The sequence below is a fragment of the Sprattus sprattus genome (genome assembly GCF_963457725.1).
Source record: "Sprattus sprattus genome assembly, chromosome: 4".
Taxonomy (NCBI): domain Eukaryota; kingdom Metazoa; phylum Chordata; class Actinopteri; order Clupeiformes; family Clupeidae; genus Sprattus; species Sprattus sprattus.
In genome coordinates, this window is record NC_137923.1 from 16433644 (window position 1) to 16456174 (window position 22531).

A 22531-nucleotide genomic window follows, 5' to 3' on the forward strand; every position below is an offset into this window, starting at 1 on the left:
TAGCTTCACGCACCAACCTCTTTCATGTTCACAACCGTGGATTTTGTTGCAGTGCAATACTAGATCAAACGAATGCCCCATGATGTAATATAATATGCAAACACTCTTTCAGACTGGTTGTTGGAGGGGGGTGTTTGATGGGTTAATGGAGCACTGCTCACCATGGGAAAACTGCTGTTAGTAGATTTAGTCTATGAGCCGGAGACTGTGGTGGCTGTAGAGTGGCTCTCTAATTCGGATACCCTCTGCACAATCCTCTCACTAAGTGCTCTGTTTAATCACTCCATTGTTTGCCATTAGGCATCTGATAAAAAGGTTTGATTAAGCTCCAGGTTTTTGCATTCGCTCAGGGATCTCCAACTCATCAAGTTGTCTCAAGAGGACAGGCCTTTCATTTCTAAAAGGCTCAGCAAAAGCTTCTGCTTGAGCTACCTGTCACTAGGAAGACAAAGTGCATGGGTTCTTTCATCAACTGGTGATTAGCCTATTTGCTTATAACCCGGTCTCTATTTTGGCAGAATCAGAGCATTTGGAAGTAGAAGTAGATCAGGAGTGGAAGAGGAAGTGTGTGTGTTTATAAACTTGAAGGGTTGGGGCTAATTGTAGACTTGTTAGTTCTTCCAAAAGCTGGGTCAAAAGCCCTTGACTGTGATATCAAAGGGTCTCTTGCCACATCTACACTTACACTGTACCGCAGCTAAAAACTACTATGACAGTGGAACCGGATTAGATTGATTGGCAGTTATTATAAGCACTGATACAACACCTTCCTCATCAACAGGAAATCTCGGCTCCTGGAATGCGAGATTAATGGCCATCTCAGCTGTAGCATTAGGTTGAGATAGCTGTCAACACCTCTGCCTGAGTTCAGTTTTTTTTTTGTGAGTGACGTGAGGACCGATGACGTTTCGATAAAGATCTGCTCACGCAGGGCAACATGACTGGGAGTGCCAAAGCGATTGATTCCAGATGCCTTCTGGATGAGGCTGATCTCCATTGCTTATAGGAGCTTTCTCATTCATCTCCGACAGCAGCATGGCTGAGACACACACAGGAGAAGAGTGGTGTGTGTTTGTGTGTATTGTTCTTACTCGGACTAATGAAGACTTTTTTGACCACATTGCATTTTAACAAATTAAGGTATCAATGTGAAGCTAATGTCATCAGTAGACTCAATAGCAATATTTTTCCTTTTTCAACAAATATTGCACATTTTTAATTGAAATCATTCAGGAAAAAAATCTTGATTGCAGTGCCCTGCTTTACAGTGAACTACAAATCATTTGTGCAAAATACTCTTTTACAACTTAGAACAGACAGCCTAGAAAACTGTTGCATCCAGCTGTATTCCCAGAAATCATTAAACAAGCTCCTGCCAATGTGCCCTCATTCACAGGCGGCGTGCTCCCCAGCCCTGTCAGCAGTGTAATCTCACAATAAATGCTTGAAATGCTGAACAGGTTTTAGCCCATAAACTGGAATTTTGTGCAGAAGCGCTGATCTTGCACTGGGGCAGAGACATAACCCATCAATCTCTTCCCCTGAGCCAGTCAGTAAAAGAATAGCTCCTTTTCCATTAGTTGCCTCTGTACTATCTGCAAGCTTTCAGCCGGAGCAGGGGCCAGAGAGGGATAATGTATGAATATCATCCAATAAATGTCAACAGTCAGGGATAAGAGAATCTGCTCTCTCTAGGCAGTGTCAGATCTATGGTGGTGGAGCGTGACGGCATAAATAGAAATGGCATTTTTATGCATAGAAGGATTCACCTCATTAAATCTGAAGCTCTGACTTTGTCTGTGTGCACAACTGTGGGAAATCTTTCTGACAAGAGCACTCAGGCATCAGTGGCAAAAGAGGATTGTGTTCGCCTCATCAAAGGAGTTCTATTTACCTCTTCAGAGAGGCCACCTCCCTCTCTGCCAATTATTCGTCTGAATATTAATTTGCATTGGGATGAACCTTGCATGCCCCCTGTTGCAATGACTGAGGTCTGTGTGTGTTTTCTGACTGGCAAGTATCCACTAGTGCTTCAGCAGAAGTGTTACTTTTTGTGCAGCAGGTTACAGAGATCAGCAAGAGCCAGAGCATCAGTACAAGCGGAATTGTAAGCTGTTGTATTTCTGCTTATACCGTCCATAATAGCAAACACAGAGTGGCACCAAATTAAATACATGGTCTTCACTTCCCCAAGGCAATGTATTGGCCTGTGGATATATTTCCTGTGATAACATTAGTGCCAAATCTTATTTTAGTATTTCCCCTCCTAACCCCATAGATATTTTACAAATGACACACTCTGTAAGCACAGAGCACGACAGCACACACAGAAAAAAACTCCAGCGTATGCACGCAGCTGTGTAAGCAGTCTTATGAAAAAGGCACTGTCTTCCACCAAGGTCTGAGTAGCTGCACATTCAGCCACCAGGCCATAAATGCCACCGTATTAAAGAGAGAGCTCAGCTGACCAGCTGTGTGAGAGGGAGCACCAACAGCTGCTTCTCCTGAGAGGGGAGCTCTAAGACCCCCCCACCGGAGAGGGATCCAGAGTCCTAGGCAGCTGAGGGCAAGGCGACGTCGCTCAGTAACTACAGGGCGTTTCCCAAGCCAGTGTGTGACTGAGGGGGTCATCCCAACAGCAATCAGGAGAACTGGTGCCAGCACTGCAGCACGAGCCAGCAGCAGAAAAGGACAGTGGGGATGTCTGGACAGAGCACAGAGGGACGGAGGGAGACGTCTCAGGGACGTTGCCCCATGGACAGAGAGAGAGGTTTTTTTTTTGCAGTGAATTTTGAGAGGCTAGTAAGGTGGTAACGGCACTTAGGTCAATTATTTAATTCCCAGGGCAAGCATACAGGTAAATGTACAGCAGCTAAACTCTTAGTAGGCTATTGATGACATATTTGTACAGTTCAACACTCACTTTCACCACATTAACTTGTTGTACTTAATTATACTTGCTGAGACATGGCAGCTAATATGTCCACTGGGCTTCAAGTGAGGCTTTCGCACAGATGACAATATTATGTTTTGTAGCATTGAGTGGGATAGCTGAGGAGCACATGGAGAGCATTCTAAACAGGCGGACTCGCATGAGGGCGTTTATCATCCGACAGCCCAGAGCTTGGTGAGTGTTCTGTTATGCTGGGGTGATTAGGTAATTATGGGCTTCTTCAGCCAGAGTGCAGGAGATCAAACCACATAATTACACAAATGCTGCTGAATTAGTCAAGGGGTGGTGGTGAAAGATCCAATCAGTGCGTACTCTGCACGGAAGTATGGTTCTGTTTTCGCTCTAAGTTCCCTACTTAAATGGTTGCATAGTCAAGTGAGAGCTTCCCTCTTTCATTTCTCTATTTACAATCCTTCTCTTTTCTCTCTCCCTCTAGCTCTGAAGTAGACCTCGACATATGTGTACATATAGACTTACATGCATACGTCTAAAAGGGAGCAAATTATTTGTCTGTGTGCTGGTATGTACAGTATAGTTATAGTGTGTAATATATAGGCTATGCATGAATTATTCCAACACAGTGGTCCACATGATTCTCAAGTTCTTTTGTTATGTGAAGCAGTGTTCTTTTTTTCTCTTTAACCACACAGAATGAAAATCCCAGAAGGGCTTTTATAAGTTATATACTCTCTGGTATGTGTGTGTGTATGTCTGTATGAGAATGTGGGTGTATGTGTGTGTGTGTGTGTGTGTGTCTGAGAGTGTGGGTGTACGTGTGTGTGAGTGTGTGTGTTTTGTTTTAGCCCTGGCAGTGGTCTCACTTAAAAACTCTGCCATGGAAGAAGTGAGGCCATTTCCTGTCATCGTTCATCAGTCCCCTCTCAGTGTTGTCCTGTGAGTGACAGAGAATGAGCAGCCAGGAACTGACATGTTCTCAGACATCTTATATAAGCCTTAAGCCTTCTGACAACTGACAAGCCTATGGGGCCTGGCTGTCTGTGTGTGTGTGTGTGTCTGTGTGTCTGTGTGTCTGTGTGTCTGTGTGTCTGTGTGTCTGTGTGTCTGTGTGTCTGTGTGTCTGTGTGTCTGTGTGTCTGTGTGTCTGTGTGTCTGTGTGTCTGTTTGTGTGTGTGTCTGTGTGTCTGTGTGTGTGTGTGTGTGTCTGTGTGTGTGTGTGTGTCTGTTTGTGTGTGTGTGTGTGTGTGTGTGTGCACGTGTGCATGTCCCTATATCTGTGCCCATAGTAAGATCAGACGCTTCCATATCAGCCATTCCTCTTGTGCACACTGGGAGTAGGCATCAGCAGGCTTTGCTGCTCCCAGGGCCGAGATGTAGTCTGATCTCATTTGGCCTCCTCAGCTGTGTGATAGCACTGATAAATGAGCTTCGTTAGAGCTGTCCCACTCCCACTCCCTGCTGTGTTATATCTAAAGATCGAGCTTTTTCTCTTAACAGTAAACACTTAACGCAGACAGGCATCTCAGGCTGTATTTCTCTTTGTGGTAGAGACCATAATACTACTGACTAGTGATTTCTGAACTCCAGAAAAAGGCTTGGGTAACAATGTGGGGATGAGTTCTGTCGAGTTGAAGGGATACAAAAGACAAATATGAGACTCGTGCAAGGCAGTGTGTGTGTGTGTGTGTGTGTGTGTGTTTGTGTGTGTGTGTGTGTGTGTGAGAAAGAGAAAGAGAGAGAGAGAGAGAGAGAGAGACAGAGTGAGAAAGACTCAAGCAGACTAAGCCGCGGTGTTGAACTTGTTACGTTTTCATGTAGAAAGCTGTGTGTATAGTACACGTGTCACACCTCTGTGCCTTTCATGCATGCAGTGACATGTCTCACACAAACACCTGCATACCTTACTTATAGACTCACCTGGGCTGGACCCAGACTGACATCACACCACTCTAACTTTACCTCATTTTGCCTGCATTCTCCCAAGATAATCTGGCACTGAAGGGGTTTGTGTGGATTCTTGCATGAATGCCTCTTCCGCCATATTAACCATCTGTCCATGCAAGGTAAACTAAAAAACTGTGCAAGGGACTGGACTGGAAAAGATAGCCATAGCTTCATAAATGAGAACTAAATGTTCTCTATCAGTAACTCAGAGAGAGAGACAGAGAGAGGACACAAGGAGGGAATGAGGGGAAACAATAGCAAGAATAGCAAGATATAAAGAGGATAAAAAACAGAGAGGGGGCAAGTGCCTGAGGCGGGGGAGAGGGAGAGGGAGAGAGAGAGAGAAGAAGAGGAAGAGAAAAAGAAAGAGGAGAAAAAGAACAGAGAGTGAACAGACAGCATCCTGATTGCAAGGAAGTGAGAGTGCTGAGGAGCACAGCTGCCCTTTTGCTTGCCCCTCTCTGGAGAGGCCCACGTGGACTTCCCCCAGCCTTCCTCTTCCTCCTCCTCATCCACATCTGACAGTAATGAGGCAGCAACCACAGGCAGGCCCCCGGGGGGTGGAGGCACAGCAGGTGGAGTTAGAGGCAAGATGAGTCCTGCCTGCAAGACGGTCGGTGGTGTTGTCACTATTTTAGTTTGTTGCTGCTGCTGCTGATGATGTTTCCTTTGTTGGATGATGAGGATGATGTCTGAGGATGTTAAGCATCTTTTTTATTAATATTCTACCAGTTGTCAGTGGGTTGAGAGAGAAGAAGAATAGTAGCAAAGATGTTTTGGTAGTAAATTGTCTTTTTCTATCTGCTACCTTATTATTTTTCTTACAGTGTCTGTCTGCTCCTATCTGCCCTCCACAAACAGTACCTGTCATTGTTTTCAAAAGACCTTGCAGTTGCATTTTTTTGCTGACCTTCCAGGGAAGATCCCGTGTGGTCATCAAACAGTTATTTTAGACAGCAGACGGTTCTCTTCTTTTCTTTGTATACAGCTTTTCTCCCACATCATTATTTTTTTATTAAGTTTCAGGGAGACATTGATGTTACTCCAAACTTCATCAACACTAACTTGGATTGACAGAAGAGTGACATGGTGGTGCCCAGCCGGCACAGATGGGAGCCTTAGGTTTATATCACAGAATGGGTCTTTTCAGCATTTGCTCTTATTCGGGTCCAATTTCTTGTTAACATTTGCAGCAGGTGCCTGTGCTCAGTTCAGTCGCATCCAAACTGAATCTGGTGCTGGGAAACCTGGTTGCACACATCAAGTGTTGACAGATTCAAAAGACGCATTTCAGTACATGGACTAACTGCAGCTTCTCCAGTCGTTCTTAAAATGCTAGCTGCATACATACACATTTAGTCAGAATAGAAGGTATACGTACTTTATATACTTGCTATGATTTATGACATTACAGGCTGGAATGTTTGCCTGTTATCAGGATGGCTTCAATCAAGACAAAATAGTGGTGAGGTACTTTCACATTCTATAGAAATCACATGTTGACATTTCCAGGGTAAAGAATCTTATTAAAAGAGTGTATCAGTGCTGAGGAAAGATAACAACAACACATCTTTGTGAGCAGATCTAATAACGGAAAGATGGCGAGAGGTGTGCACTACAGCCCCAGCCCATGCCCCACGCCCATTTGAAACATTTAGTGCCTTCTCACCTGTGGGGATGAGGAGTATGCTGTGGGTAACGGTGCGGTGGAGGTCGTTTAGCTCTGAGCTAACACCTCTCCATAATGCATGAGGCAACACAACAGTGGCCCAGCTGCGATGCTCAGCAGACATAAATCACTCACGGCAGACCACGGTATGGCCAAGGAAAGAAACACTATATCTGGCCTGACCATAGCACTGTAGCTCCAGCTATCATTTCCTCTGATTCACATAGGATATGTTGATTTATGCATGTATGGGTGCATGTCTGTGTTAATGCTCAGCTGGTAAAGGTCAAAGTGGTCATCACAGGGTCATGCAGGTTACACTCTCATCTTTAAGCTTTCTCTCATACAATAAAGCCTCCGCATATGCAGTAGATTGCTGGTTCCTTTAAGATTTCTCAACAGAACATTTGAAGATGTTCCCAATATCTCCCAAATTACGATGAGGCAAAGGCTGCTTCAAACAAATGCATTCTGTTGTGAGAGTATAGATTGTATTGCTTCAGCTCCCTACCAAAAAATGTATTATGGATATATGGCATATGCCTTCACAGGACAACACTGCCATTTTGGATGACAAGGTTAAAGATTAAATGCAGGCTGAATGATGGGTACTTGTGTAGGTGTAAGGTGACTGAGTTTATGTTTCTATCGGCAGTCTGTTTACTATTCTGGTGGATATGTGGGGTTTCAGTTTCAGGTTTGAACCACAGTCTCACCGTCAGGCTTCACAGTGCCTCTCAATCTCAGAGACCATCAGGCAGGTCAGGGCATGCCAGAGGTACACACACATGCCTGCACGCACACACGCAAACACACACACACACACACACACACACACACACACACAGCTTGACTCACCATGATTCATATTTGCACTGACATTCACCTATTCAGTTTCTCTCATTAAAACACAGCACACACACACACACACACACACACACACACACACACACACACACACACAAGCACTCCAAGCTGTGCACATCCCCACACACATACACACACCCACACACGCCAACCCTCCCATGGGAGTTTCGATCGACTGTGTGTGTGTCCCCACAGCAGCCTACATTCTCCTAATTGGGTGGAGAGATATGTGTTTTCATCTGGCACAAGTGATGATGCAGTTATTCCAGTATTTATGAAGCACCACAGTCTTCCTCGTTATGAGGACAAAGAGACATCACAGCTAGGGCTGCCTTCATTTTAAACCGTCTCTGTCTCTCTCTCACGCACACAAAGCGCACAGACACACAAGCACACAGAGACACAGACACACACATCTGATTCTTTTGGGAAATTCTCTCCCATACATCATATCTGCGCTCCCTCAGAGCAATGATACATCTTGTCTGTAGACAGAGAGGCATGACAGACAGGGAGAGAGAGAGAGAGAGAGAGAGAGAGAGAGAGAGAGAGAGAGAGAGAGAAGCCTCTGCAAGAGGAAAGTGAAGATAACAGAGAATAATCTAGAGAAATGGTTGAGTTGAATTCATTGTTTTCTTTCCCCACCTAGCTCAGACACCAGTCTGCAATCAGATGGTGGCTCAATGGTTTACTCTATTCATCTCGTTTTTTCCCAACCAGGTGCCCGAACTGTTGTCCAGCATCCTCTTCTTCTTCTTTTTCTTTTGCTTCTTCTCTTCATGCGACACATTTTTTTTCGGCCATTCTGGCAATATCACTGCATCCTTTGAGATGGCACAATGAAAGCACTGTTTTCAAGGCCAGGCTGAGAGGCAGACAGGCATGGCTGTTGGGGTACAATGACGCTGTAAAATGACTAATCTGAGGCGTATTTGTGTGGGCACCGTTTTGTTTTGTTCTTGCCTATACATAAATAAAAAATCCTACTGGCTGGGATGTGAAATATTAAACATTAGACAGAGCGTTTGTTTTCTTCTGTTCTGTGTGCGAAGGGATTAGTCTTGACCTTTTTTTGCCGTTTTCTCATACACCACAATAAAGAAACAAAGAAAGAGAGAGAGACAGAGAGAGAGAGAGAGAGAGAGAGAGATGCAGGCATCAACAGAGACACCAACAGGAAGTGGATGTACAGGAGTTCTTCCTCTTATTAAAACTTCATGGACAGAGGCATCTCACTTATGCAACTTTGTCACGCACACAGATTCCTCCTCGCTGCTCATGCCCAGGGATCTAAGGGAATGCTCCGTAATGAGCTAGTTACAATTCAGAATACTGTGGCCTGCTGAGTCCCAAGCCATGAACCAAACGAAAAAGCTGGTTACCCAAGCGTTTGATCCAGGCGTGCATGTGAGTCAGCAGCCTGAGGTGGATCAGCACCATGGAGATGGCCGACACCCTCCCAGCCCCTTAGAGCAGAGGTGGGTGCAGGCCAGCATGGCGACGGGCCAGGGGAATTAAGAGGTTGAGGGAGGATGCAGCTTAAAAAGAAGCGATAAGTGTGTACAAACTCACACGGACACCCGTGCAGTATGCGCCGTGAACCAGCACATACACACAGTCACACTTATTATCACTTAGACACATGTCAGAGACACACAAAGATACACACCCATAAAGACTCAAACCAAAGATGGATATAAATGTGATAGCAGGAGAAAGAGACAGCTGGGCCATGGTAAACACTCATTTTCTTCTAGTTTTCTTCTATTACCTCAACACTCCTCTTACTCCTCCTCCTTCTTCACCTGCTTCTCTCCACTGTTCTCTTGAATTTGTCAGAAATACAAATAAAAGGTCTGCTGATGACTCCCCAGTGCTCCTTCAAGTTTTCCATTATAGGGAGCTACTGAGTGGGTGCATCTGAACCGCCATCTTACCATCAAATGCAGACAAAAACCAACTGCCCCACATTCAAATACATTATTTATGAGTTTCTTAGATGCATCAAATATACTGGAATTGCAGGCGTGGACTGGCCATTAGGAAGTTTGTGAATTTTCCCGGTGGGCCGGTCTTGCAGTCTTGCAGGAAGCCCACCGTCCATGGTGCATAGAGGAGTGAGACTGTGTCCTGCTAGGTGTTATGAACTAGCTTATTAAAGAGCTAAATGTTTTAGTTTACTTTTACAACTGGTGTTTAAATGCATTTCCACTGCAGCTTTAACTAGTCAGTACACAAACATTTAGAGTTAATGCTGAATCTAACTTATGATCCTGGATCTTGTCATCAGTTTAATTTGACAGTAAATGGCCAAAATAAAACATAAAAATGTGTTAAATTGAGGAAGTTTCCCTTTTGTAGAATAATAACAATGGGCTGCTAATTTCTCGTCAATTATTTTTCACATTATAGCCTATAAAGCATAATATATTTGATAGCCAGTCTAGCAGTAAAAAAGATGTCTGTTAAGAACTTACTTTATAATCTTAACAAACTGGTGAACATGGCACTAAAAAAAGAGAAAGGAAAGTAACCAGCCCAGATTCAATAGTATATTATTAACAACAATAACAATTATTATTAACACAAACAATACAAATTAAAGATTCAGGTTTTTTTTCATTAATGATTCGTTGATAGATAAACAGGCTACTTCACAGAAAATTCACGGGGCTGCTTTTTGTTGCCGATTGTATACCTCATAAATCCAAAGAGCCCACACTAATAATAACAGAGACAGAGAGAAAGGGAGAGGAATAGAGGAAGATGTCCTATTACATTTCAGCTTTTCAATGATATAGTCTAAATGAGCTGATGCAAGGTCTAGACCGGCTCATTCATTCTTGCCTTTCTGAGCCAAGGTATTCCATTTAGACAAGAGGATGATGTTCTTTTGTGAAGGGTAGACCATTACCAGTAATGTCTGTGAATACCCCTCTTTCTCAGAAATGAAGGAAATTTTACTTTCTCTGACCAGCGAGTGAGCATGTCTGAACCAATAAATCTGTGGGAGCAGGAAACAGGCTGACGAGGAACTGCACTGTTACATCACGGTCACTGAGCTCAGCTCACCAGGTCAGAGAGCATCACCAAAACAAAATATTACTGCAAAGAGGTTAACCTTCTGTAAACATACTGTATACTGTGCATATTGTCGACATTTCCATTGCAAGTGTTTATTCTTTAAAAGTTAAGCACAAAAAATGTATTCATTGATAACACTGGTCAAACCTATTTCGGTGTTATAAAGAGTCCTGGGAAGCCAAAGCAGAAGCAGAACTACATACTGCTTGTAATGCTGAAGTTGTGCCATAGATACAACTCTATGAGCAGCACTGCAACTGCAAACACTTTTTCCATTCCATGCTCTACACTGCAACTGCATTGTGCCATTACCTACTCTCCTGGTAGTGGCTCATTGATTACTTTTACATGGCTGAGCTGCTTAGTGGGTAGAGTGGCTCCCTGTTAGCCATGCAGTCATGTGGCAAAGCGGGAGCGACAAACAGAGACAGACAGACAGACAGACAGACAGACAGACAGACAGACGGTGAGACAGACAGCAAGAGAGAATGTGAGACAGCACGCAAGCAAAATAGACAGAGCTAGGAATAAGGAATGGGAGAAGGTGAGTCTGTGTGAGTGAGAGAATGAATGTGAAGGGTAGTAGGATGCTGGCTGGAGGAAGTGGGGCTGTCTCACATTCAGCTGAGGCCCAGCGGCATGCCAGAGGCCTCCCACATCTACGGCCCACAGCCCACACTCATTAACCTCCTGCAGGGGGGGATTGGGGGGTTGGGGCCAGGGGCAGTAGGGTCCCACATGCCTCACCCTCTCTCTGCATGTTTAAGGCAGAGTAGAGAGAGGGAGGCCTCAGCACAGCCTGACCATTTAAAAATAACGCAGCTATCCTGACCTGCTTACGAGACAGAAGTGCACAAGATATGTGTGTGAGTGTGTGAGATCGAGAGAGAGAGAGAGAGAGAGAGAGAGAGAGAGAGAGAGAGTTTATGCAAGAAAAATAGTCCAGACAAAAACTTTTGCAGTCGAAAGATGTCACGGTGCTGTAGGCTTTCAAAATCCTGCGCAAGAGACTTAACTTCAGAATAGAACATAATTGTTTATATTTTCTAATGTTACATCTAATTGCAAAACTAAGTCCCATACAGTTATATGTCGTGCAAAGATTTAGAAAAGAAGAAAATATTACAGTAAATGCTATTGAGGAGGTAAAAAATCAGAAGGTGGAGTGTGAGAGCGCTATGTCTAATATGTCAAGGGTAGATGGTGGGGGGGACCTTTTTGATCAACAGGTGAGGGAGATGGGAGAGTAGCAGTTCTTAAGCTGCACATAATGATCACAGCAACACTCTTGAACTTTGAGCTGCTATCCAATCAGAGTGTGTGAAAACATCTGTGCCCTTTACATTTTTTTTATGTAGGCGACAAAGTGTGCATCACCCTGGCAGTCCCAAATTTTGTCTTTTTTGGCATCATTTTTTGTTGAGTGGCACTTGTCGTCTGGACTATGATTTGGGTTTAAGAAGTGAGAAGGAAAGGGTTACACAGACAGACAGAGACAGCTGAGGGGGAATCCTGTTTTCTTGAGTGTGTGTGCAACCTTGCTTCTCCTTTGCACAATGCTGAACTGCCTTTAATAATCTTAGTCTTAGTAAAAGTCACACGCTAATCCGCCAATCCTCTCAATGAATGACCCCTTGCCCTCATGTCAGCTATACTCCCAACATGGGGTTGTGAACACTGGCAAAGGTCCCTTAGGGTAAATACCTGGCTATCAAAAGCACACTTTCCCTCACTGACCCCAAGAACACATTTGAATATATACATAGGCATACAAGCACACACCTATACACATAAATCAAGGGATAGTCTTGTGGTAGAGTGCAACAGCAATGCAAAGGTCTTCAGGGACCATCCTCTTGGATTCCCACCTCAGTCACACACAGTTTTGTGTCCAGATTGCTCTTCACTCTGAGTAAAAATGGAAAAATCAATGTTGGTTGAACCACTGTTCAGACATGCCTCTGTACTGATTTTATAAGCTTGTGAATTATAAATCAGTTCCAATGATTCCACTGCTCAAAATATTTGTTTTCCCTCTTATAAACAGTCTTGTTCTAGAAGATTAACATTTTGCATTTAGGTGTTGTTTTTGGACATCTAAGCTGTATCATAATATGTAAATATGTTATGTAAGCATCCAAAACCTTTTTATAATTCCCAACAAAAGGATCGTAACACAAAACACAAAAGCATCCAGCTCAGACTATCTCGGGTTTGTAATCAAAGTTGAAGGACCCAGATGTGATGGCAGGCCTTGGCATCTAGTTGACGGGAGTGCATGGCAGCATCCGGTTATGGTGTCCCGTTTTTCCAACAAATTGGGTGACAATACAGAGCCATTGTGTTCAAAATAGAATCCTCATGTCCCGGGAGAGGTTGTGGCTTTATTGAAGCACAAGCATTCAGCCAATCCCACCATTGTTGCAGATGGCACAGCAGTGATGACAAAACACTCCAAAAAAAACATGACTATGTGTTGCGTAAAGTAACACAACAGAAACACTGAAACAATCCTGTTACTGTGTCAATCCTGTTACTGTGGCCTTTCAGACCACACTGATATTGAAACTCCCATCCAGCCTCATCCCTACTTTTCCACTCATTTTTAGGTCACCTACTCCCTGAATGCACTGACACTCTTTATCCTCTTGATTCAGGCTAGGCATAGCTTTTCAGTCAATGCTTGACTCTGACCCTTGTCTGGGACAATAACACCCAGAACAATATGGAAACCATAACCGGGAATGTGATCCCTCTGCCATCCTTGTTCCCAGCCCAGTGAGACTGGAGCCCATCCCCAGAGAGGAGCGGGATAATTCAGTAATTAGGTCAGGGCTCAGATGCCTCCCAAAAGAGCTGCCATATAGTCAGAAATCTGTCTCACAGGAAAAAAAAGAAAAACAGCACAAAGATAAAATGGTTTCCACGAAAAGTTCTGAAATAAGACAAATTACCTCTCTCTACTCTCTACTGCTCGTCAGGTTGATGTCTTGTAATGGTGTCTAACATACCTCTTCACATTAAAGATCCTTTAACATAGATTACATTTTGTCATCAACAATGTGGTAATGCATTCAATGTAACCCTTCTTTAAATCAAATTTTCAACAGAATATGGCCAGGTCTTGCACAGAAAAACAACAAAATACCTAAGGCACTGAAGTAAGAATGCAGAAATGCAGAATTCATCAACATGCTTAGAAATGCTGTCTTTCTATCATGCCTGCAGAAAAACATGAACAGAACCTCAGTCCTCAGAACACCAAAACTACTACATTACTCTTTGTTTCCTTTCCACTGGTTGGCCATTTCTCGTATTGTAGGCATATTATCTGGCACTAGCTGGATAGAGTGATAAAAGAAGTACTGCTGCAGGGGTCTCATAATTCCTGCAGCTCTTCATCTCATTGTAAATTAAGGAGGGGGCTGCATAAGACAGATTTAGATCAAACATTCATCACGCCACTCTCTCCCTCGGAGCGTTTGCGGAGCATGCAGCTGGTGGGAATGTGTATATTCCGACAGCATTCCCACTGCTCTCTGGGAGTGTGCAGGCACAGGCGGACCTGGAGTTCCTCAGCAAGCTCAGTCAGGCCTACATAAGCACTTGTCAATCTCAAGGAGGCTCTCTCCAGACCCTGCTCCCATCCTCGCCATTGGCACTTAGGTCACTAGTATTAAACACCATGCCCATCCTAATGAGGCTGTACATTTAAATAAATGGAACTAAATTGCTAACATGGCGGGGGTCAAATGGTTTGAGATTAGACGTTATTTTTCACGACACCTTCAGAGTCTAAAGAACACAGTTACAGCCATGTCAGTGTCCATTCGCACAGTTCATATGTACACATCTACGCGTGACAGACGAGAGCCAGCAACCCTATGTACAGCTTGAGATCTGGGTTACAAAACCTGCACAAGCACATAGTTAACCCCACTGTTTGTTTATTCAAAGGATGATGTTTACATATTTACACTCTGCCAACACATTTGTTGAGCTACACACTTGACCGGAACATAAGCTGTGGTATTTGAAGGGTATTTGCTTGTATTTGGCATCTTCTGCCCTCTGTCTGAGTCTCATTAAGCCCCTCATACCACTGAAGAAACAGCAAACCGGTTGTTTATTGGCACACACCCTAACAAGAAGCTTTCAACCCCCCCCCCCATCTCCTCCTCCTCTCTCTTCCTCTCTCCCACGATCTCTCCCTCTTCTTCCCCTCCTCCAACCTTCTCTCTGTCTTTCTCGCTCTCTCTCCTGCAGTGAACAGGCAGGCAGCATCACTCAGCAACCTCCCAATAACCATCCATCCCCTGAGCGTGGCCCGTGTCAGCCAAGGCAATTAAAACAATCCATTCTCTCTCCCTCCCCTGCTGCTGCTACTCCCACACACACACACACACACACACACACACACACACACACACACACACACACACACACACACACACACACACACACACACACACACACACACACACACACACACACACACACACACACACACACACACACAACTACAGCCGTTTGCACTCGCTCCACACTGAGCCTCTCAGTCCTGTGACCTGTCTATGGCCTTAAAGCAAAAGCACAACCTCTGCTAAATGATCAGTTTGAACTGTCAACACAGGTAGTGGAGTGGGAGGCAGGATGCGAGAGAGAGAGAGAAAAAAGGGGGGAGGTAAGGAATGTAATAATTAATGAAACAGGGCAGGAACTCATCTCCCCTTTGTGACTAGTCTTATTTCGAGACGGGGAGGAAGGAACAGTTAATGGGAAAGAGAGGCATGGGGTGCCTGATTTTTTTATGAAACAAACAGGTAACACATCCTCTTATGCTAAATGGTGGAATTGGATTGGTTTGGAGACACAGAGCGAGAGGGAGAGTGAGAGGGGAGATTAGAAAGGAGAGAGAGATGAAATACAGAAAACAGAAAGCTTGCCTTTTTTAAGTGTGGAGAAAATGGCCCTGACACAGGGTTTTTCACTTCAGCCGCTGATAGTAGCTAGTTCCTGTGTTTGTTTAGTGCCTGTTAGTTCAAAAACTAAGCGTGGAAGTGGCCTGCTTCAAATCGTTGGACAGAGGAGCAGTGACAGACAGTAGCTACCGCGAGCATCCCTGCATGCAGAAGAATGCACAAGACTGAGACCTATGCAATTACGGAGACACATCCCTGCTGAATGATGCCTTGACTTTAAACTGGATACCACCACCCACAGGCATGATGCAGAAACCCCCGAAACACCGAAGCTCTCAGCTGAGTGGATTCACTCACCTTCAAAGGGGAAGCTAGAGAGGCATGTTCAGATGAAGCTTCTATAAAGTGGACAAGTTTCACCCCCCACAACCTCTCGCATCCATAAAATATGTATGAAATGTATCAGACCGAGATGTGCCAAGGCTGTGTTATTCAATAATTCACGGACTTCACCTCTCATTTATTTTTGAACACCTGTGTGGGCCGATAACCTTTGTCTTTTGAAATCTCAGCCCTGATATGCACAAGGAGTGAAGATGAGCTTCTCCTTTGTATATTTGTACAGACAGTCTGTGTTGGGTTGGCCTTGAGTGAGACTGGGAGTCTGTAAAGCAAAGTACCAGCCCTGAGTGGGCCGTTCTTAATACGTTTTTATCTATAGCCGTCTACTGAACAGCAAAAAAGGGAGGGAACAGTGAAAAGGCATTGTCTTCAGCTAACTATTATACCATAGACATTATATCTCTTGAACTTGGATTAACCTAACAGTAGGTCATGGTGTTTGTGAGTTTGTAAGAAGAGTTATATAAAACTCTTGTCATTGTGATGGACTGGATTCACGCCTGCAGTTCAAGAAAGAAGCGCTACAATGTTGTGGCATAACAATAAGGGGAAGACAGCGGCGGATTGTTCAGTTTCAGCGAATGATATGGGTGAATGGCCTATTGTCTTCCACACAGAATCAGAATCATTCTGTCTTACATACCGTTCCATCCGACGTCCGTCTGTCCCTCTGCCAAGTTCTATGTAGCAAGGTTGCATCAGATGCAGAGGACAAGTGTTCCTATGTGGTTAGGCTAGGATTGAGGTTAAGCAACACAGCACAACACTGTGTCACTCACATGTCAGTCTATAATGCCTCTTCTCTGATACTTTACGCACCCTCTTTTCCATTCGTTTTTTTGTGATGGCCCAAAGCCCATTTGACCTTATCAACAGTGATTTGTTTCACTACGATTGGCCGTTTTCTGAAACATAAATGACTACCTTCCTTATAATTCCATAATCTGACAGCTCTCTAGAAGTCCTCCAAAAGTGTGTGAGTTGTGTGTGATATTCTGTGTGTATTTCTGTGTGTGGGTGTGGGTTTCTGTGTTTCCGTGAGTGTGTGTGTGTGTGTGTGTGTGTGTGTGTGTGTGTGGTTTGTATGTGACAGAGAGAGTACAAGAGAGAGTGGGACCTGCAGCACGATCATTATTAACTACTGTAACCTGAGCAGGGTTTTGAAAACATTACTGACCTTCAATGGCTGAGTAACTTCCCACAGCAGGAGAAGCTTTAACAGCATAAGCCCTCCGTTCAAAAGACAAAAGTGCTCCTGTTCTCACTGAAAGGATCACATCACCCTTTGCATGATTTTTCTCAGTGAATGTCCTTATCTGATTGTACAAGTGACTGGTCTAGGTCAAGGGGAGATCACAACAAGGTGTGCAAATGGATAGATGGGACAATCAGATTACACCGCTAAAGGGAGCTAGCTGGTCCCTTCAGACAAGATTTAAGTGTGGTTAGCTGCCTGAGCAGGCCTCTTGGCATTTACCGGTATTTCTTTATAGACTCCATGCCATTTACGTTAGAAAGCTGTATTACTGTAATTTTCATATTTGGTGACTTCACAGAATTTACTGTAAATGATCTTACAGCAAGGTGTGCTGGAAATATTTTCTTCTCTCTGAAAAACATCCTGCCATTGCTAGAGCCTCGATCCAACAGCAATGCTTTTAACAACGTGGCCTCCAAAACATTAACATCCCCTTTGTTATGTGTAATCAACCCAGATATAGTTTTTTTCTGGAGGGAAACTCATTTTTCTATGATAAATGTATGTATTCTCAGATAGATGCTTAGAACACAGGATTTTCAGTCAGGGTAAAGCTGCCTAATTACCATGTTAAAAAACAAACTGAATCATAAGCAGATACCGGGAGGCAGGGCAATAGATCGAGGCCTGAGTGCACACCTGTACAAGCCTGATCCAGAGTCTTGCCACGGTTTCCATTCACAGATGTATAGACCTGGGTGAGATTTCCTGTGAAGACTTTCTTCGTGTACCACCCCACCCCTCTCTTTGCTCCATACTGCATAACACATCTCCATTCCTCCCCAGAGTGTGTGGTTACACCACCATCTGTTCACGCAGCCTTGCCGCCATTGGATGATGAAAATTCTGGGGCCCTGTAACTATGACAACGACAGAGAGCATCATCTCAGCAGTTGCAGCGGGGAGGTGTGATGATGACCAACTGGCTGTTAGAACAGCAACCCGTAAACATGATCTCCAAAGAGATTCATCTCACCTGCTTTTTGTGACTGCCCATGCCTGAAGCCATTAACCACTAGGGTTTCTGATGCTAAGGTAGAGGTCGCTAAAATGTGTGGGTTCTGTTGACCTGGATGCATTGCAAGGTCATGATAGGTTCTATAGCAGTATTTATACACTGGCTACATTATTAGTTGTGTTAATTTAATCCCAACAAAAAAATCAGATGGTGACTGTAAGTAACTACTTAGAGTTTTGATTAGCATGAAAAGTATTATGATGTCAACAACATACCCTAACATAAACATGATCTTATCACCAAGTCATGCAGACACTGGTATCACCACTGCTAACAAGAATATTACCACTGATATATCACCACCGATTACTAGCACAAGGAATTTAACATCTATGCCCACGTATTTACAAAATTAGGCACACAATTGTTTTGTCAAAGATTGGCCAAAAATGTAATATTACCCTAATTTCAAAACCAAAATCCATCCTGTAGTCATCAGGTATGTCAAAAGAGGAAAGCCTGGAGTATACGTATGTGTCAAAGCAGCGGTAGCTGAAGAGTAAGAAAGGCTGGCATAATGCAGTGCCCCTAATAGCCAGTAATGAGACTGAGGAGATACAGCACCCTAGGACCAGAGCCGTAAAAGCACAAACACCAGTCCTGACCAGCAGAGCAGCCCCCATCACCCCTCACCAAGACAACTTGTAGTGGTTGTAGGGCACTGTGTCTACACTGTGATTCAATTCTGTCGACTTGAACAGCGTCTACAACACTATGCATAAGTCTCCCTAATGAGTCACTCCCAACAAACTCTTTCAGTCTGTTAATACTGTTGCATCCATTCTCTTTGGTCAGTGAGCATTTAAATCCAATGCAAGCACGGTGACGGCATACATGAGGGATTTTATCAGCATGTTTCCTGTATAGGCAGGGACTGACCTGTGACCTTGACATCACCTGAACCATGATAAACCAGTTAAGAGTACTGACGCCTCTCTGCCTCTGTCTCTACAGCCTTGGCCTCGACAGCTGCTATTTCTGGAACAGCACAACCGTCTGCTTCTTTCTCATATCCTCAGTCATACCATGCCCCTTCCCAAAACACACCCCCCCCCCCCCCCACACACACCTCAAATCTCCTATTTGGTTCAGATATTTTTGGTTTGTGCTTTCATTTAGCACAGATATGAAGGTATGGTGTGCACTGTTCACTAACAATGTTAAGACAAAGTAGAACATTCGGTGGGGAAGTGAATTCAGATCCTCTTGATGTTGATGTTCACTTTCACATGACATGTCCTACAGATGGAACATCGCAAGACCATGGAAGAAACCACAACACATACTCCTAAAGACTGATTTAAGACAACATAACAAAAATGTGATTGTTACAAGTTTACAATTGAACTCTTTATAGTGTACTGCTGTTTATCAGGATTTAAAGAGTAAGGATTTTCATACCATTGTAAACATACCAACACACGGAACTTGATATAAAAAGTAATAACATTTTAATACACAATATGTATACATATTTCTGTCCTACTGAATTCCTTGGTCACCTTGTAAGGTATTAGCACCCATAAAAAGCTTTTGTTGTTGGGTTAATCAAGGCCACATCAAATATCTACCCTTATGTTGACAAGTGGATTCTTTTTTTGTGTCTTGGTGAGACCAGCAAGTATTGATTTTGATGCACAATACCTTGTAGCTAAGTTTAGTAAACATGATTCTCTTTATATTGAGTGCTTTAAACAGATCATACTTGGAAGAACAGCTCCATAGTATATTTCACCAGGGAAAGTAGGCCTACATTTTGAATCCCATAAATAATAAGGAAAAGGTAACTTTGAAAATAAAAATTATGCCATTAATAAATAAGGTATGAATGTGAATAAGACACAACAGGATTTTCTCATTCTTTTCTTTCACTCCTTTGTGATGACATATCTGTCCTATAAACATTAGTTTTCTCAAAACTTACAATAACGCTGAAACAAACTAAATAGTCCAGCAACGCATGTGCGAGAACACATACGATTAAACACGTTTATAATGACCAATTAAGTTGTCAATAACATCAACAGTTAGATACATTGAGACTGACATGCTGTCTTTGGTGGCAACAAAGTTAAAGTTTGGGCACTGTCAGCAGTGATTTACTCAAATCTCTAGCATCTCCAGATGTTCGGACGCGAATGTATCCAAGCAAAGACATCGAGTGGTGGCAAAAGTCTTCAACCTGTTTAATCTGCTGGAAACTAAGGACAGTTCTCCACGCACTTGCAGCTTGCGTTGCATTCCTGGATGATACGATAAACGGCTTTGAAGATGAACTAGTCCCGCTTGTCATATTCAAGGCAAAAACCTCAATGTCATGATTTACCGAAAGATTGGCAAAGCGATAAATGTTCCGTACTTCCTTGATGGGATTTTCTACTAAATCCTCGTAACGCACAGTCATGTATTTCCCCTTAAACCAGCTGGGCGGATTTACGCCGGTTTTTAGAGTTCTTGATGTACGGTCACATATCACTTCCATGGCTCCAATTGAATGGTAGTCAGAGCCGTCCTTTTTATTTGCTTTATGATTTGGATCTGCAAATGGCATACGGCGAAGTTTAGGGTCTCTGCTGCGTACCACCTGCAAATTTTCACGGATCAACCCGTGTCTTGATTTAATCCTTGAGTTGGCGACAGCCCTGGGGTCCCTAACCAAATGAATCACTTTCAGATTTAACGAAGGGTCTTCCATTAAGGGAGCCAATACGTTGACATCCAAGATGCGTACTCCCTTGATTACAATTGTGTTATATTTCAAGCACTCCTCTTCCAACACTCGGAGACTCTGAGGGGGGCATTTTTTACACACCTTGTCATCCACCATTCCCACCACATCTTTCCTGTATGCTGTGCAAAGAGGCAAAGAGCACATAACTTTATTGAGAGTGGCACCGAAGACTCCAAGAGAAGTTACATTCTTGCCGCCGGGGCTATTGTAGAGCTGAAACACAGAGAAATCACAACGGTATAGGGAGTTCAGCATGTCTCTGGCCGCCCCCTGAAGAGACACCGCATCACCGGGGTAGAGCTTCTGCCATATATGCCACATGGGTTCGTACAGGAAGAACACCTCAGGGTTTTGATTAAACAGTTCTCCGAAAAAGGACGACCCAGATCGCCAGGTCGTCAAAACGTAGATCAGTTGTCTTTTTCTGGTTTGTGGGGCTTTATAAAGAAAACGGATATCAGACCTGCTCTGAAAAGTCGTGCCCTGCATTTGATGATTACATTGTTGTGGCTCTTTAGTCCATTTGTAGTTAGCCAGGTTCAGCATGGTCAAAGCTACAAGAAGAAAGTAGGCTATGAACATGATTATTCTCTTTCTGCGCAATACTTTCATAACAAATCCAGGATTTGCTATGATCTTTGTATTGTTCCGGTAGGTTTTGGGTTTGCGTCCGAATCCAACATCTTTCTCCCATGGTGGCGTCAATTTCAGTTGATACGGTTTGTTTTTCATTTGAAACGACTGACACTATATTGTGAGGTGATGTTTAGATTTGTACCACTGTAGCATTCCGTGTAGCGGCTGCAGTGTTACATCTGGAGGAAGACGTTTGCATAAAGTCCATCGCTATCCATATGGGTACTCGCGAACTGAGTGATCAGCTGCCAAATCCTCCACAAAAACCGGTTGAAAACGTAAACGAGCAGTTCTGCAATGAGCAAGTGTTCGCATTCGCAATTAAGGCTTCGGCTCAAGAACAACAGATCTACGTGAAAATGTACTTACTGAGAATTAAAGCCTCGGATCCCCTATTAGTTCGTGGATGCATCTCAGAACAGACTAAGGGTAAACAAAGCACCAACAGAGAGAAGAAGGCTACCCCGCGGACTGTGATTTGAATAAAATAAATCCGTTTACTTCGGGCTGACACCATTTGGCAACGGCAACGTGAACAAATAATACTCCATTTACGTGACTGCGACAATTCTCTTTAGATAAATATTTCCTGCCTGTTTCGAGTCCTATGCCGAATGGACATTGCCGTACCACTGAAACTAATTGAAACTGCGCGAGTTCAATCAGAGCATGGCACACATAAGTCCCTCCCACCTAAAGCCGTGATAGTTGGAAGGTCTAGGAATCAGTCAGGCGGCGAAGAATGTAACTGGCGGTTGACATGTCTGTCTGATGTCGTGACTATTTGAGGGACGGCCAGATACAGCAGGATGTAAACATCCCATGTTTCTTTGAAATCACTGATGTGCTAGAAAAATGTGCGAGCGCCATAGTTCATCATCACACAGATCATGATTAAAACGGTATGCTTTACCATAGCATGAATATAATGTAAAAGCCTGTAGGGGTAACCCGTCCATATCAACGTGTTATTCTTGTGAGTGACTGCAACAATTTTTTTTTTTTAGATGAAATTCATTGGCATCCATTTTGGCGATAAAAGTTGTATAAGGCTGTTGATGGCATATGTGTGACACTCAATGGGTGTTA

General features: G+C 43.6%; 1 protein-coding gene across 1 annotated transcript; it reads right to left on the bottom strand.

The window, feature by feature from the left end:
- Positions 1-20146: 20146 nt before the first annotated feature.
- On the bottom strand, positions 20147-21538 carry chst2a (carbohydrate (N-acetylglucosamine-6-O) sulfotransferase 2a; the record flags this gene model as incomplete). Its single annotated transcript, XM_080837977.1, has 1 exon — positions 20147-21538. The coding sequence occupies one exon, from the start codon at positions 21536-21538 to the stop codon at positions 20147-20149; it is 1392 nt and encodes a 463-aa protein (XP_080694103.1).
- Positions 21539-22531: the final 993 nt, after the last annotated feature.